The sequence below is a fragment of the Anser brachyrhynchus genome (assembly GCF_964034855.1).
Source record: "Anser brachyrhynchus genome assembly, chromosome: 2".
NCBI classification, from domain to species: Eukaryota; Metazoa; Chordata; class Aves; order Anseriformes; family Anatidae; genus Anser; species Anser brachyrhynchus.
This window is the reverse complement of record NC_137695.1, coordinates 133,085,120-133,101,632: the sequence shown is the minus strand read 5'-3', so window position 1 is coordinate 133,101,632 and position 16,513 is coordinate 133,085,120. Positions and strand designations below refer to the sequence as shown.

The 16,513-nt window shown below is 37.1% G+C and overlaps 1 protein-coding gene across 11 annotated transcripts in view; it reads right to left on the bottom strand.

The window, feature by feature from the left end:
• RALYL (RALY RNA binding protein like) overlaps positions 1–16,513 on the bottom strand; it is a 421,742-nt gene that overhangs the window by 71,913 nt on the left and 333,316 nt on the right. For all 11 annotated transcript variants that reach the window (XM_080579001.1, XM_080579003.1, XM_080578998.1 and 8 more), the window contains one exon: positions 10,052–10,127. In XM_080579001.1, coding sequence (XP_080435127.1) covers positions 10,052–10,127 — 76 coding nt within the window. The remainder of the gene's footprint in view (positions 1–10,051; positions 10,128–16,513) is intronic.

The window sequence follows — 16,513 nt, the reverse complement described above, 5'->3', positions numbered from 1 at the left end:
TGGACTGGCTCTAGGTTCTTGTAGGCCAACAATAAAAGTGAATGCACAAATGCAATACGAGAAAGAAGGAATAAAGAAGAATGTTATAAGAAAACTAGAAAATATTCAATCAAGAAAAGTCCTTATGCCTGCAATTTTTTTTGTTATATGCCAGTAGGTTACAGCATATTGCTAATATACTGACAATGCTACAGCATGGATTATGCCAAAATACTGCAGTACTCAAATAGAATAGCAGAGCTTGTTTGACTTTATGTTATGTTTTCAAAGGGAAGGAATGATCTCAAGAAGCCTCCTACTCTGGGAGAAATTATCAGGTTGCCCATCACTGTGTCCTTCAGAACTTTTTCCTGAAACAAAGTATGCTTGGGAGTCCTCAGGACAACAACTCAAAATAATGACTGCACGGATTGAGAGGCATACCAAGTCACACCAAAATCTATAAACAATATCTTAATACAAATCTGAGAAGTGTAGCACAAGTAGGGAAAGACTGTAAACAATTTTTTAAGCCTTCACTATGAAATAAAGATGCAAAATGAAAGAAAATGAAAGATGTGTAGCATAATCCAGTTTTGTGAGAGACATCATAAAAGTAAATGTGCTCAGGAAAATGACAAAGTATTTTTGTCAAAAAACAAAACAAAACAAAACAAAACAACAACAAAAAAAACCACCCAAACTTTAATATATAAACATAATCATATCCTGTAAATAAAAAGCTATCTCTTCGGTATAGTAATATTAGACTTCTGAATAAAATAATTTCCTCCAGAGGCCACAAGACTTATGAAATTGTAAAGGTTGTTTTATATGACTAATTAGTGGCATGTGAAATTAAACATGCTGAATATACATTTCAATTGCATTACATAGAGAAGTGGTTGGGAATGTGAAATAACTGTGCAATTTAATACCACTCGGAGCTGAACCGTAAGCCTGAAACTTCAGAGAACAGCATAGAAAGAGCTTGCCCTCCAGGGACACCTTCGCCATTGCTACAACAGATGGGTAGTGCCATGGGAATCCAACCAGAACAGGGTGGAGGTCAGGCCAGCTGAGGCAACATGAGACAATCTCACTTGGTATTTCATGGTTTTGTTAATCCATCAACTACTATTTGTCTCACTACAGGGCATGCCTCAGCTTGATAGATCCCAGGGTCAAAGGCTTCATGCCCAGCCAGCAATGGGAATACTGGAAGGAGTGGGGCTGTAATTATTCCTTACTGGGCCTCCAAGATGTGGTTCTGAAGCAAAACCAGTTTTGCTTATGTGGCTTTATAAGGAAGCTTGAACTGTGTCACAGGTGAAAATAACTCACATGAGGAGGGGGAACATGTAGTATAGAATGACTCTATATATTCTCAGCTAAATAAGTATTTGAAATCTTTGTTGGTCACCTAGAATATTAAATGGTGTTGAGTAAGGTGAGTGAACAGACACCTCTGCAGTGCTGAGTAACTCACTTTCCCAGTTAAGTTCCAAACCCTAGTCCCCTGCTTCCTTACATTAATTCACTCCTTGTGGGGGTTGTTTGGGGCACACAAATTAGTTTTCTCAACAAGCAGACTTGGATGATATTTGACACAGTTTGCTCCTAATTCTTTCCCAACGGTACTGGTAACATCACAGTAGATATGGCTCCCCATGCCTTGCACAGTCTCCAGCAAGTCCCACCTCTCATCTCACACACCGCGGCCTGCAGCAGCCATACACATTTTCATGCTGCTAAAGCTTTCAGACCATATATTTAACAACTTGTAAAACATGGTGGTGGATTGAAATGAAAACTAAATAGTTTAAAAATTATTTTATGACGTACAGAAATAGAGTACTAGTCTATTAGATTATTTGTGTTTAATTCAATATTGGCATACTGGGGCATGTATATATATATAAAAAAACCAGTATATGTACTTTCATATGCTGACACAGAACTGCCTTAGTGAACTACTGACCAAAACACCAGTGAATTAAAAAGACATAGTCCGGTCCTTTATTTTATCATGAAAAAAAAAAGCAAAAAAAAAAAAAAAAAAGCTTCCAAACACTGATATATGTGTGAGCACCTTTAATCTTCACTTTGTGTTTGAAAGACACGAAGATTAGCTAGTAAAATTAACTTCTGCTTAAGGGTAGACCCAAAGAACATACTGTAAAATAATTTTAAGATGCAGATTTGTCAAGCTTCTGGTTTTCTGCAGAAGCATTGTGCTAAAAAAAGGAAACTCACAACAATTTTGAACCTTCTGGGGTTTCCGTTCCCCCTCAAGTACTGAACAGCATTGCAAATCAGGAGGAATGATGCTAACAATTATATAAGATTTAATCAGATCCCTGAGCACTACCTTAAGCATATCTGCAGTTTTTCAGAGAGTATGCTTAACACTAATAATGTGTTTAAACACTTTTTGAAGCAAAACCCACAGTTTTCTCTTTTCCAAGTATCGGTGAACAATAACATTGGCCTGCCCCCACAGTGCTCTGATCACATCCCTGCAGGCCTGGACAGCATCTCTGTACTCCTCCCACATCACCTGTTGCTACTTCCACCTATTGTATGCCTCTTTTTATATTTTTTAATTCAGCAGTTTCTTGCTTGTCCATGCAGACCACCTGCCAACTTTTCTTGATTTCCAGTTTGTCAGGATGAACCAATTTGAAGGAGGTGATCCTCAGAAATCAGGCAGCTCTCCTGGACCACTCCTCATGTTGGGACTCTCATGGGATTGTTCCAAGCAGGCCAAGTCTGCATTCTAGAAGTCAAAGTTTGTGATCAATGGGATCTTCAGCTGATAGGAGCTAGGTTTTTAAATGACATTTAAGAGAGAAGATGTGGAAGTAAATTCTAGTCCAACTGAAGTGAATTGCAAAACTTTCTGCTGACTTTATTAGGTCCATGACGTCTTTTAAATTCTAAGTATCACTCTTAATTTTGTCCTCTGTGTGTGTGTGTGTGTGTGTGTGTGTGTGTGTGTGTGAGGAATGCTAGCATCAAATAGATGTAAAAAGAAGTATAAGTGAAATAAGAAAGAACGAAGAGTTTGGGTATATGAATGAGCTTATGTATAAGTCAAAGAAGAAATGATATACACTTATGTGTCTTGAATCTAATTATCCCAATAGGTAAAAAAAAAAAGTGTGTCTGACATTTAGGCTCCTGTTAAAGTTTACATAGGTGAGACTGAATTAAATTATTCCCACACAAATTATAAAACTAGAAAGGATAAAATGAGAATTTAGTTCCTTAACTGAGGCACGATGAAGTTTTCTGATACCATTCCTAACAGAAGTGGATCTAATGACCCAGAATACAAGTTGTATTGTATAACACATTATAGGGCATCACACAACTGGGAATACCATACAGCTGATACAAAGACATCTAGGAAATTCCTAAAGCACATTGATGATAACTTCTTGGTACAGATGAAAGGCTCTTGGTAGACAGATGTCTAGGAAGTGTTCCCTTCTAGGTTTGTTGCTTGTGAATAGAGAGGGTCTTTTGGGTGAAGTAGTGATAGGCAGACATCTTGGCCACAGTGACCATGAAGTAGTTGAGTTTAGAATCTTTGGTGATAGAAGGAAAACTGTCAGAAAAAGTTTGACCCTGACTAAGGGGAGACAAACCTTTGGGTTGCTCAGGGAACTAGTTAGTAAGGTCCCCTGGGATTCTGCTTTTGAAAACATTTAGACCCATCAATGCTGTTCACTTTTAAGTACCACCTCTTAAGAGCACAGGAGTAGGCTACTCCAAAGTGTCAGAAGTCAAGCAAATGGAGCAAAAGGCTGACTTGGCTGAGCAGGGATTTTATTCTGGAGCCTAAGTGGAAAAGGAAAGTGTATGGACAGTGGAAGCAAGGTCAGGTGACATGGGACGACTACAGAGATGCTGTTTGCAATTGTAGGGAGATAATTCATGCAGCCAAAGTTCAGATTATAGTTCAAACTAGCCAATATTGTGGGAGACAATAAAAAGGGCTTAAAAAAATATTCCAACAGCAAAAGAAGGACCAGAGATAACATTGGTTCATTATTTGATGTGCACAGTCACCTCACAAATATGGATGTAGACAAAAAAAAATGTTTAATGCCTTCTTTGCCTCTGTCTTTAACACTGATGATGGGCCCTGGGACCCCAGAACCATGAGTTGGAGGACTGTGATTGGGGAAATGATAAACTTCCAGCCAACTCCAGACTTGTGTAGGATGTGCTGCTCCAGCTGGATATGTCTAAGTCTATAGGGCCTGATGGGATTCATCCCAGGGTACTCAAAGAGCTGGCTGATGTCTTCGTGAGACCTCTATCAATTATTTTTCAGCAGTATTGGGAATCTGGAGAGGTCTCTGTCAACTGGATGCTGACAAACGTTTTTCCGATTTTCGGGTAGGGAAGCAAAGAAGACCCTGGTAATTACAGGCCTGTTGGTCTCACTTCAGTGCCTAGTAAAATTATGAAGAAGTTTATTCTGGGAGTTACTGAAAAAAACTTGAAAAACAATGTTTGAGAGCAAGTTGAATATGAGTCTACAGAGTGCCCTGACAGACAGAAAGGCAAACTATACCCTGGGATGCATCAAGCATGGCATTGCTAGCAGGTTGATGGAAGGGATTGTCCCACTCTGCTCTGCACAGGTGTGGCCTCACCTCGCGTACTGTGTGCAGTTTGAGACACCACAACATAAGAAGGACATAAAAATATTAGAGTGTCCAGAGAAGGGCTAAAGAGATAGTGAAGGGTCTGGAGGGGAAGATAGATAAGGAGCAGCTGAGTTCACTTGGTTTGTTCAGCCCAGAGAAGAGGAGACTGAGAGGAGGCCTCATGGCGGCCTGCAGCTTCCTGATGAGGGGAGCGGAAGGGCAGGTGCTGATCTCTTCTCTCTGGTGACCAGTGATAGGACCTTAGGGAATGAAGCTGCTTTAGACTGGATGTTAGGAAAAGGTTCTTCACCAAGGGTGTGGTTGGGCATTGGAACAGGCTCTCCAAGGAAGTGGTCACAGCACCAAACCTTCCAAAATTCAAGATGTATTTGGACAACTCTCTCAGACATATGAATTGGTTTTTGGGTGATTCTGTGCAGACCTGGGAGCTGGACTTGCTGATCCTCATGGATCTCTTCCAACTAGGGATATTCTATGGTTCTATGATTGGTTGCTCTGTATTAATTATTCATGCAACATATTCTGCTATAAATGTAGTGCAGATTTCTCATCAGAGGCACAGAGTACTTTGAATGTGTTTGAACCCTGAAACACTTAATAAATAAAATCATGAAACCCTGTGAAGTACTGATGCTTGCTGACCTTAAAATTGTTCTTCAATATATCTTCAACATCTAAAAATACTCTTTAAAAATCTGTAACAACAGAGACTGAACAAACAACAGTTGTTACCCTTAATACTATGTTGTACACAGTCACTCTTTTTCCAACTCGTTGAATGTCTAGCATAAGAAGTTTCTTCTGTCCATGTTTCTTGAACATGCTTATGAAAACAGCACATAAGGTCAGTGCCAAAGCTTCTTTAAATAACAGTATAGCACATCTACTGTTTCCTTTTTGTTGCCCACTAAATCAGATGTCTCGTTAAGAAGGAAATTATATTCGTTCAACATCATTTGCTCCTCATAATTCTATGAGGATTTTTTTTACCAACTTACTATCCTATAGATGTTGATAAATTAACTTTTTTTTTTTTTTTTTTTTCCTAGCACATTTCTGGGAATCAAAGCTGGGCTGCTCCTTTCAACCTTAACCATTATGTGAAGGTGTGATAATTTTCTGTTTTCTCCTCTTCTTAAAAAGAAGCATGTGCCTGCCCATACCCACTGCTTTTCTACTTTGTGTGACCTCCGTAAACTTTTGAAAGCAATTAGTAATTGTTCACACACAGATACAGCCAGTTCTTTAAATGTTCTAGAGTGAATTTCATCCTAACATTTCCATTGAATTTACATTCACATACTGGTTAGCCACTTCTTTTATTCCATCCCTCTGGTTAAAATTGATTTTCTTAAATAGCTGGTCAACTAACCTCTTTTGCTAATGCAGAAGAAACCTTTTCTATGTCATCTAATTTTCTATATCATTTGCTATCCTTTTTTGAAGCATGGTAAAAAGAAACAGAATTATAAAAAAGTAGAGGAAGTTACTCTAACAAACTTTTTCTTGCCACTTATACTGCTATGTGCCTTAGCCTTTCTGGTTTCCTGATGGATGATTTTGCTGTTCTTTTCTACCCATATTTAGTCATATGGTTTTGTTTCGACATTTTGTGCAATTCCTTTTCACTTTTCAGGATGTTAAAAAATCTTAATGCTGCCATATTGTTCTTTATTCTACTCCTTCTGTCTCAGGAGATTTTTTTTGTTGTTGTTGTTCTATCTTAAGCACAGTATATGCAATTTTTATGCATTCCGTTTGTTCCAGGTACAAAAAAGACAGGGATCTCCTGGAAAGAGTCCAGAGGAGGACCACGAAGATGATACAGGGCTTGGAGCATCTTCCCTATGAGGAAAGGCTGAGAGACCTGGGTTTGTTCAGCCTTGGGAAGAGAAGACTGAGAGTGGATCTTATTAATGTTTATAAATACCTTAAGTGTGGGAGACAGAGGGATTTGGCTAACCTCTTTTCAGTGGTTTGTGGGGACAGGACAAGGGGTAATGGCCACAAGATAGAGCACAGGAAGTTCTGAACCAATATGCAAAAGAACTTCTTCACGGTGAGGGTGATGGAACACTGGAACAGGCTGCCCAGGGGGGCTGTGGAGTCTCCTTCTCTGGAGATATTCAAGGCCCGTCTGGATGCCTACCTGGGCAACCTGCTCCAGGGAACCTGCTTTGGCAGAAGGGTTGGACCCGATGATCTCTTGAGCTCCCTTCCAACACCTACAATTCTGTGATTCTAAAATTTCTTTCCAAGATATCCTACTTATCAGCTCCTTTGAGTTCATTGAAGTCTGTCCTTTTTGAAATCCATTATCCTTTTTCTACTTCTCACAGTCCTCACATTCTCACAATGAATATTTTGTGAATTTTTAACCAATGACTGTTGTAGTCAAAATCAAATCTAAAGTAACATGTCTCCCTCCTAAATTTCTCTGTTTGTTGTGGGTTGACCCTGGCCAGCATCTAAGCAACCACAGTCAGTATCTCACTCCCCTTCCATTGCCCCCCACCCCCATCCCCACCCCCCCCACCCCCCACCCCCCAGGGGATGGGGGAGAATAGGAAGAGTAAACACAAAGAAATCTCATGGGCTGAGATAAATGCAGTATAATATGTTAAGGAAGAAGAGGAAAAAAACGAGTAATGCAAAGGCAATGACTTTTCACCTCCCACAAGCAGATTGATGCCCAAGCATCCAGATGGCTAATCATCCAAACAATGGCTACACTGGAAGACATACCTCCCTACTTTTTTTTTTTGGGGCATGACATGACATGCCTTTGAGATGAATATCCTTGGCTACTTCAGGCCCATTGTCCTAACTGTGTTCCCTCCCAACATATTTCCCACCCCCAGCCTGTTCACTGCATGGGCAGAGTGGAAAAAAGAGAAAACCTTGATGCTGTGCATATACTGTGCAGCAATAGCCAAAACATTGATGTGTTTTAGTCATGAATTGAAAACACAGCAGCATAGGGGATCCCTTGAAGAAAGTTAAATCCATCCCAGCCAGGTCTAGTATAATGTTTTGACATTAGTAAACGTTAACTTTGTCAATAACTTTATAAGCCATTGATCTCCTCACTTATTATTACGCTAACAGATACAGGGATAATGAAACTTCTCTACTACCTTCAGATGAAGGCTTCTGTCAGTTGCTCAAAAAATGCCTTTTGTAATCTTCTAGAGAAATAGTCTGTGATAGATCCATGAAAGAACACAACCTAAAGTCTTTTTTTTGTCTTTAAAGTTCCCTCAGAATTTTCCACAGGTAACGTACCTCTGTCTTGTCTGTAGAACAAGTATTTATGAGAAACTATTCAGAAGCTCAGATGTGGAAGTGGATATAAATGCCAGAAACCACAGAAAATCTTTAAAAATCTTTTGAAATAGTCACACAGCAACACAGTAATCCCATGGCTACTAGTAATACCTACAGGGATTAACAGGTTGCAGTTGAGAGTAATGATAAAGCAGAGGTTCTCTTCTCCAAAAGTAATATTCCTACCACTTTTGCGAAGGGCAGCTATGTGCTAAAACTTCACACAGACTCAGATCTAAAATGCTCATTCCTGTCTCATTCTGAGATCTCACTTTTGAATTTCCATTTGATGCTTTCAGACCAGGCCAGGCTGAAGAGTCTCTGATTTCACTGCTGAGTTACCATTCTCAGAGCCTGTGTATTTGCATTTCAACCAGAGTAGAAATCAGCCCTAACTCCTCTCATGGATCTGGAGTGTGGACTCTATAGTACTTTTAAGGGAAATGGGGTTTAGTGAGCAGCAGTGCATGTATGCATGTCTATCTGTCAATCACCCTAACAATGTTAAACTAATTGATTTTTATTAAAAAAAAAAAAAAAGTAGGTGTTTCTTCAGGTTTGTAGATGTATGAAAAAGGCATCTGGGAATAGAAGAAAGACACTCAGGGGTTTTGCATATCTATCAGTGTTGTCCCGAACACCTAAGGATGATCTCTAGTCTTGTTAGATATTGATTCGCACCCTTTACATACAAATCAATGAGAAACCAGTTCTTTTGCTCTGAAATTATGAGCCATTTCACTGAATCCTGCAAATACAAAGTCACAAGAACTAGGCCATAGTCAGACAATAAAGCATAAAGTATTCAAAATTGAAATAGCTCTGATATATATATGTATATATATATATTTAAAGGAGCAAAATAAATTATTGATTGTAGTTGCAGAAGTGGAGACATTAATATACAGTTCACAAATCACCACACTGGCCTTTTTTGTCAGTAGGTTTTGTAAATGACAGATTTATAATTTTATTGTGTACGTCATTATAATTTTGTGAAATGCTGCATTTTTATATGGGGCTAAAGTCTTCTGTTCTCCATTGCTGCCATTTTCCCTTCAGAAAAAGTAAAGAGAGACGGGGAAAGAAAAATTATATTACCAGTGCATACACAAATAAATACAATGTATACATATTTTTATAATACATCACATTTTAAAATTCAAAGCTTGAATTTTAGACTGAACACTTGGGTGTGGTCTTACAGCACTGAATGTTAACTGTGCACAATGCTGATGACATCACTGTCCCTAGAACAAAACCTGTGCAAGGTGACTGCATTCTGCTACTTCATCCTAAAGGACTGTCACTGTCAAATATCTTTTCAAATAACATTTTAATATATTAATACTCTATGTACAATAATTCTTACAGTTTAAAGCTGCAGCTCCTTCTTCTGGATAGTTCATGCATTGACAAACATCTATGGAGTGAATACTGGGGATGAAGAGACCAGATTTTTGGCCTCCATGAAATGGAAGGTATTTTCACTAAGAAATAAAATTCTGATATGACTGATTATTTTATCTATTCTTCTGAATGTGTGCGTTAAAATTTAGACATCCAAGTGGTTTTTTTTTGTTGTTTGTTTTGTTTTTCAGGAAATAGAAGTTCTGTTTTTGCTGTTGTTTTTCCCCAACCAAAAGAGGGGCATTATTTGCATATGGTGAGCATTTCATGTAAGAATTGATCAAGGATTTTATCTGCAGGGCTTATTCCTAGCTGGTGTCATTTTTTTTTTCTGCTATGAACATCATACAGACAGTCTTTATCTCTGGAAGTTGGAGCATGGCTCTGGATGCATTCTGTAGATAAACACAGTGTCAGACACTTCTGTCCTGGCTCTTTTACTCATATTCAGAAACTTTTGGTGCGTAAAAGAGCTTGATTATATTTCATATGAACGTCAAACCATAAATGGGGAAAAATCATTTGTCTAGCTCATGTGCTACACAGTGACATTGCTGGATATTTTTGGAAAACAAAACAAAACATTGCAGGTTACCATAGTTTTTTGAATAAATTTGTTTTGTAGTAAGTTAAGATGAAATCTAACTTACCTGTAAAGTGCTGAAAGTGGCCGCTTGTTGCCAGGTTTTGGTCTGTATGGTTTTGGTTCTCCTGCCATGTTGATATCTGAAAGCAAACATTTGAAACTCATAAGCTAAATGTTTGGAACTTAGAGAGTCTTTGCAAAGGCACCCTCAAGACACTGAAAATAAGCAATAGGCAGTGAAAATGCCTATATATATATAAATAATTATAATTAATTATAAATTTATAATTTAAATTTATATATAAATTTATAATTTAAATTTATAATTTATAATTATAAATAATTATGTGTATATAAAACACTGATCTAGTTTTTAACCACTTTTAAATTGATGCTATAAAGTTTTCCTAAAAGTTCTTACTGTAATGCTTAAGGATTTTAGGCAAAATGCCATTTATTGGTACCAGAGAGAAAAAAATGACCTTTTTTTTTAAAAACAAAACAAAACAAAACAAAACACAGGAATTTTCATTCATGAAGCTGAAAACAATAATATATTTCTACTGCACAAACTTGAATGGCAATTTAGATGTAGAGACAAATGACAAACTCAGGTCAAATACTGTTGTGAAGGGCTGCAATAGTTTTAAAGACTTGCTCTTTAAGATCTTGCAAACAGTAGATGGATCTTTAACTGAGACTTCACTATCTACTCCAAAAGAGAGTTTTCAAAGGAAAGAAAAGGGTATGTTTTCCTAACCCAAATGCAGCCTTTTTATTATTCTCAGTGTTGAAGCAAACTATCTTTAAAATTGTTATGGGGCAACAGAAAATCTGTTCTTGCACATACCTTATCTTAGCTAAGTACTCATAATTCTCAACAACATCAGAAATCTTGTGAAATCTTTTTCTCTTTCTTTTCTTTTTCTTTCTTTCTTTCTCTCTTTCTTTCTTTCTTTCTTTCTTTCTTTCTTTCTTTCTTTCTTTCTTTCTTTCTTTTTTTCTTTCTTTCTTTCTTTCTTTCTTTCTTTCTTTCTTTCTTTCTTTCTTTCTTTCTTTCTTTCTTTCTTTCTTTCTTTCTTTCTTTCTTTTTTCTTTCTTTCTTTCTTTTTTTCTCTTCCTTCCTTCCTTCTTTTTCTCTTTCCTTCCTTCCTTCCTTCCTTCCTTCCTTCCTTCCTTCCTTCCTTCCTTCCTTCCTTCCTTCCTTCCTTCCTTCCTTCCTTCCTTCCTTCCTTCCTTCCTTCCTTCTTCTTTTCTTTCTCTCTCCCTTTCTCTTTCCCTTCCTTTCTCTCTCTCTCCCTCTCTCTCTCCTCTCCCCCTTTCTGTCTCTCTCTCCCTCTCTCCCTCTCTTTCCCTCCGCTTTCTCTTCCCTGCTCCCCTCCCTCTCTTTTTGCTCTCTTGTTCTCTCTCTCCCCCCCTCGCTTTATTGCTTTATCCCTCCCTTCCTCTCTCTCTTTCTTTCCCTCTCTTTCTCTCTCTTCCCCCTTTCTCTCTCCCTTTCTCCCTTTCTCCCTTTCTCTCCATCTCTCTCCCTCTCTCTCTCTCCCCTCCCTCCCTTTCTCTCTCTCTCTCCCTTTCTCTCTTTCTCTCTTTCTCCCTTTCTCTCTTTCTTCTTCCTTTTTTTTTTTTTTTTAATGTATTTATTTTTCTTAAATTAATTTACACTATGCCCGTGTATTTATTCTTGGAATGTAAATATACATGAAGCTTATATACACATTAGTCATGCTGGATCTCAGATTCTTCCCCTCGTTTGAACCATACTCAGAAACACACCAGGAAATGCACATCCATCATTTTGAATGCTAGTAACAGTTACCCATGGAGAAAGAAACACAGGTAGGCCCTTCTGTGGAGAATGCCTTGCCTGAGATTGGAAAGTTGTCAGTCTAAACATAAACTTATATTAAAAGCACCCAAACTGTGTGTTGTGCAGTCAACTTTACAACATATCTCATGCATAAAGTAAAGCAAATTTCATGCCATTTGAGTGATGCTGAAGCTACAGCTCTGCTTGGTTTCACTAACAGACAAAAGGATAACATTCAACAAAATCAGGAAATCAGCAGATCAGTGTTAAGTTTCTGTAAGAGAACAATATATCCCATTTACCATAGAATCACCTAGTGATCAAGACTTTTGAGGAAGTACATGTTCTTAGTAAAGCCTGTGTTTAATCTGAAATTGAAAATAGTAGAAGGAAAAGTGAAGTAGAAATCTGAGTTGAATGAAGAATCATCACTACACAGTGTGTAGTGAAAAGTGAAAAAATACTAAAAGACTAGACATTTTTATTTACATTATTTTCTATGTCAAAAGCTGCAGCAAAAGCCTGAGACTGAAGGATACTATTTTGGACAAAGTAGGAAAAAAGTTCCTCTGTCTTTTTTTAGTAAGCAGAAACACTGAAATAGGTTCATCAGATTTTTTGAAAGGAGAGAATTTTCCATTGGAAATTTCATGCTTCAAGCATTAAAATAATTGTAAACATATTTTCCATTTAAATTCAATATTTTGAGATAAAACAACACCTATTTAATGTTGAAAATGAAATGAATTTTGCTTTGCATAGGCCTATTTTCTGTAATTTTGATTTGAAATATTTTTTTTTTTTTTTGGTAAAATCTTCTCTATAAGAAGCAGTTTGGAATTAATTCTGATTGTCCTTCATTCCACTGTATTGTGGAATGTATTCTTTAAGAATGTACTTTTAAATCATAGTTTTTCATAAAATATTAAATTTCTTGTTTTACTTATCTCTCTGAATTTTGATGAATATTGGAGACAGTTTTCATGCTTTGTTGAAATGCTCCTCTGCTCTTAATTTTAAGCATGTGCTTTATTAAATATATATTAATCTTACTCTTCCATGGTTGTTAATCATTCAGCTATGATTTCTTTATTTAAAAGAATATAAATTCTACTAATGTTGACCCAACAAAGTAAACATCAAGCATTTGTTGAAAACAATTGTGGAATTTTGATAGGTGTTTTGCATTTCCATTGGCTCCTGTGAATAACAAAACTGGATTTTTTTTTTTTTTTTATCCTGTGACCTTTACAATAATTAGACCTTTCCCCACTCTTTTAATATGTCAGTTTTAAGGTCATTGGCTTTATTGACTTTCACCATCTCCTACCAGGTCAGATTTTAGAAGAAAAAGAAAGAAAAAAAGTAGAATTATAATTTGTTCTTGTGAAAATCCTGAGGCTGTGGGATTAACGTTCACTTATTTTTCATGTCTATCATCTCTTCTTTTTCAGAGCCACAGCCCAGGTCACCATTCTTAGGTATATGAACAGTAAAGGGCTTTCAAAACGTGTTCACATCCTTCCAGAACAAATCAATACTGTCTAGATGATTATTCCTGTAGACCTACATTTGCAGGTCTTGTACCTACTTTTAACAAAGATGTGTTGTATAGAAGACCTTGGTCTGTTTGCTATGTGTTCACTTTATTTTAGTCAAATACTGTTGAAAGGTATCGTTATAAGAAAACACAGAATCAGTTAAGATTCCCTGGCACATAAACAAATCTCTGAAGGTATTAGCAGAAAACAGTGAACTATGTTACACAGACCGTAATAGCCAGAATTTCCCTTTAACACAGGAAATATTTCATAGTAAAGCCATACACATGGGATTTTTGTCTTAATATGAAACTGATTGAATAGCTCTGCAACTCTCTAAGCACCTTGTAGTAAGTTAAGAATGTACGTATGAAATGGTTTGAAAAGTTAGAACAGATTTTCATCCCAGTATTTTTCAGCACTATCTACTCCAACCTCAATTTTCTAACTAAGATTAGAAGTGAATCTGTCAACATTTTACAGGACAGATTATTTCTAGCCCAACTGGAAATCTTGTGAGATAACTTGTTCTCTTGCTTCATCCATCATTAGTTTTGCAGCAGACATTTACATCGAGTAGGTCATAAACTGTGTGTCAAATAAATTTGTTGGCTGCAGCATGGAGATTTACCTGCACTAATGATCCCACCCTGAGGAATGCAGAGAGGTATCACTCCTTACGGTGTAAAATTAGCAACTGCGCTTTTTCAGGAATATGAACTAGGCAACTTGATGAAGCACATAGAGGGTAGGGGAGTGCGGGAACTCACATTATTTGCTCTCATCATATGCTATAAATGTTCTCTTACAGATCAACATTAAGATAAATTCAACATTGAAATTCAAAATATTAAGGGATCAGTATGAATACGAAAGTGACTGAGCAAACAATTGCGATGCAGCAGTCTGCTCCTTATGTGCTTTCACAATCAAATAAGATTACTTTCCATATTGAATGAAATGCATCTATTTGTTCCTGTTAGCATAGGAAAGGTGAAGGCATTAGAACTACATTTCCTAAAATTTTGTGTCATCTGCAGAATTATCTAATTTAAAACACAGTGTTTTTATTTCTAATTATACTGAAAAATGCCTAGCAATTAATGAGAGAAAAAAAAAAAAGACAAGAAAAGAAAACGCAAGCCATTTAGAGAGAAGAGTACTTGTATTCAGGGCTACATAAATTGGTCTGAGAGAGCAACTCAGTACAGCATGATTATCTTTCTCTTATCACTCCTTCCTACTACTGACTGCCTACCTCCTCTAGGCTATATAGTAACGACCAAAAAGGCTATGGTGCATAAACCCTCCATTTTTGGAGAGGCTGTATCAGCCAGCATTGAGGCTTTGCTCACAGATTTGCTGCTTAAGCCATTTGACAATTCAGTCCTGAAGGCAAATGCGTAGCTACCTTCAAATAAGCTTTGTAAGTGTAAGCAATGATACCAAAAATGTTGTATTCACACACTAGGAGTATTTCAGTCCTTCAGATTCTTTAAAAAGTTTTATTTGTAGGGAAAAAAAAAAAAGTAGCCAAAGCCCATCTATCACTTTGACTCACAAAAACAAATGTTGTAAACTAGCAGATTCAACAGGCACAAGCTCAACACATGAAAACTGGGACTTCCAGGCCTTCTCCTATAAGTCCAGGACTCATTTCTCAGGCTTGTTTACTATAAAATTAAATATTCCCATTCCCAGGCACTAGAACTTAGTTATCTATTGTATTGAATTGTTAGAGTGGTTCCTGGTACGACTTTTAGCCTGGGGCAACAAAGTACTCTCTTGTGCAATTTCTAGACATAGGCAGAGACTTGAAATGAACTAGGGACCATTGCTAATTGGCACTTTAGATGTGGCCACTTTGCTTTTCAAGGTAAGGCCAAGTGACAAAGAATGGTCACAGATATCTATAATTGAGTATTGCATACATTGTTCTGAGTGTGGGCTCCATGTCAGAGAGACCGGGAACCAAGACCTGGAACTAAGGAAAACGCAAAGGCCTTTGTAGCCCAACAGCTAATTTCCTAAAACATATTTCATCAGATGCTCTTTCACCCATTCCTGTGAATGACTGAGGAGACATTCCTTGAAAACTCCCACAGTTTCTTGACTTAATATGTTGGTTAGAAAAGGATATCATTGTGTACTTCCAGACTAGCTCTGTGTTAGACCAGTCTTTAACTGAAGTGCTAGAAGACACAACTTTGTACAAAACTGGACACTTTTCCAAACAGTAATTAAAGTTAAGGTAAAAGAAAGCATTCACATGATGAATGTAAAATCTATATCCAGATAGATACGGGTATAGAGAAAATGAAATGCAATTTCTCCTTTTTTTTTTTTTTTTTTCCCCACATGGCCCAAAATATATGGGACAAAAGAGAAAGACCAAGAGGTAGATGCAATTTAAAGAAGCCTCTAGTCATGTGATTTATAGCATAAATGAACATCAGCAAAACTAAAGCTGAACTGTATTTCCTTTATGTTCTTTCCTTTGCCAGTCCTATAAATATCCTCCCTGATGCATACTGAAGGAATTTTAATGAAGTCATATGACATTTTTTACATCACAGACTTTTTTTATATATGTTACATTAATTGCGTGTTATCTCCTCTCTTTTCCCCATCTCTAGCAATAAAATGTGAAAAATGCAGAGAGGAGAAGACGGTTCTCAGTTCTATTCAATTCTGTGCCAAAATTGTGCAGCTGTAAAGAAGAAACTTCCCTGAAAATTGAACACAAACTCAAATTAACTTTCATGGTTAGTAAAATATTAAATGAAGGTCTGGGTCACACATTTCCCTTTTCCATAATAGTATTAAAAATAATTTGCTTCTGGGACTTTCAGCTGCATTTGGATTTTCTCTTAGCCCTGTAGTAATTGGAAGTGTTTTTTTTTTTTTTTTTATAAAGATGACAGCTATTAATGCTTCACACAGAAAGAGCTGCTGGTTGAATAGTATATGAAATTGCTTTGTTCAGTCATCTCTTCTTTCAGTAAATTCTGGTGGAATGAAATGAGGCTATAGGATTATATAAGCTACCATTCTTAACACCATTCAGTAACAGAAGTGTCAAGCACTGCTTTGCCAGAAAGTCGCTTTCTGTTCCCCAGAGAACCAGGTTGGTGTGAGGACAGGCGATGGCTAAAATGGGATATCCTGTGCTATC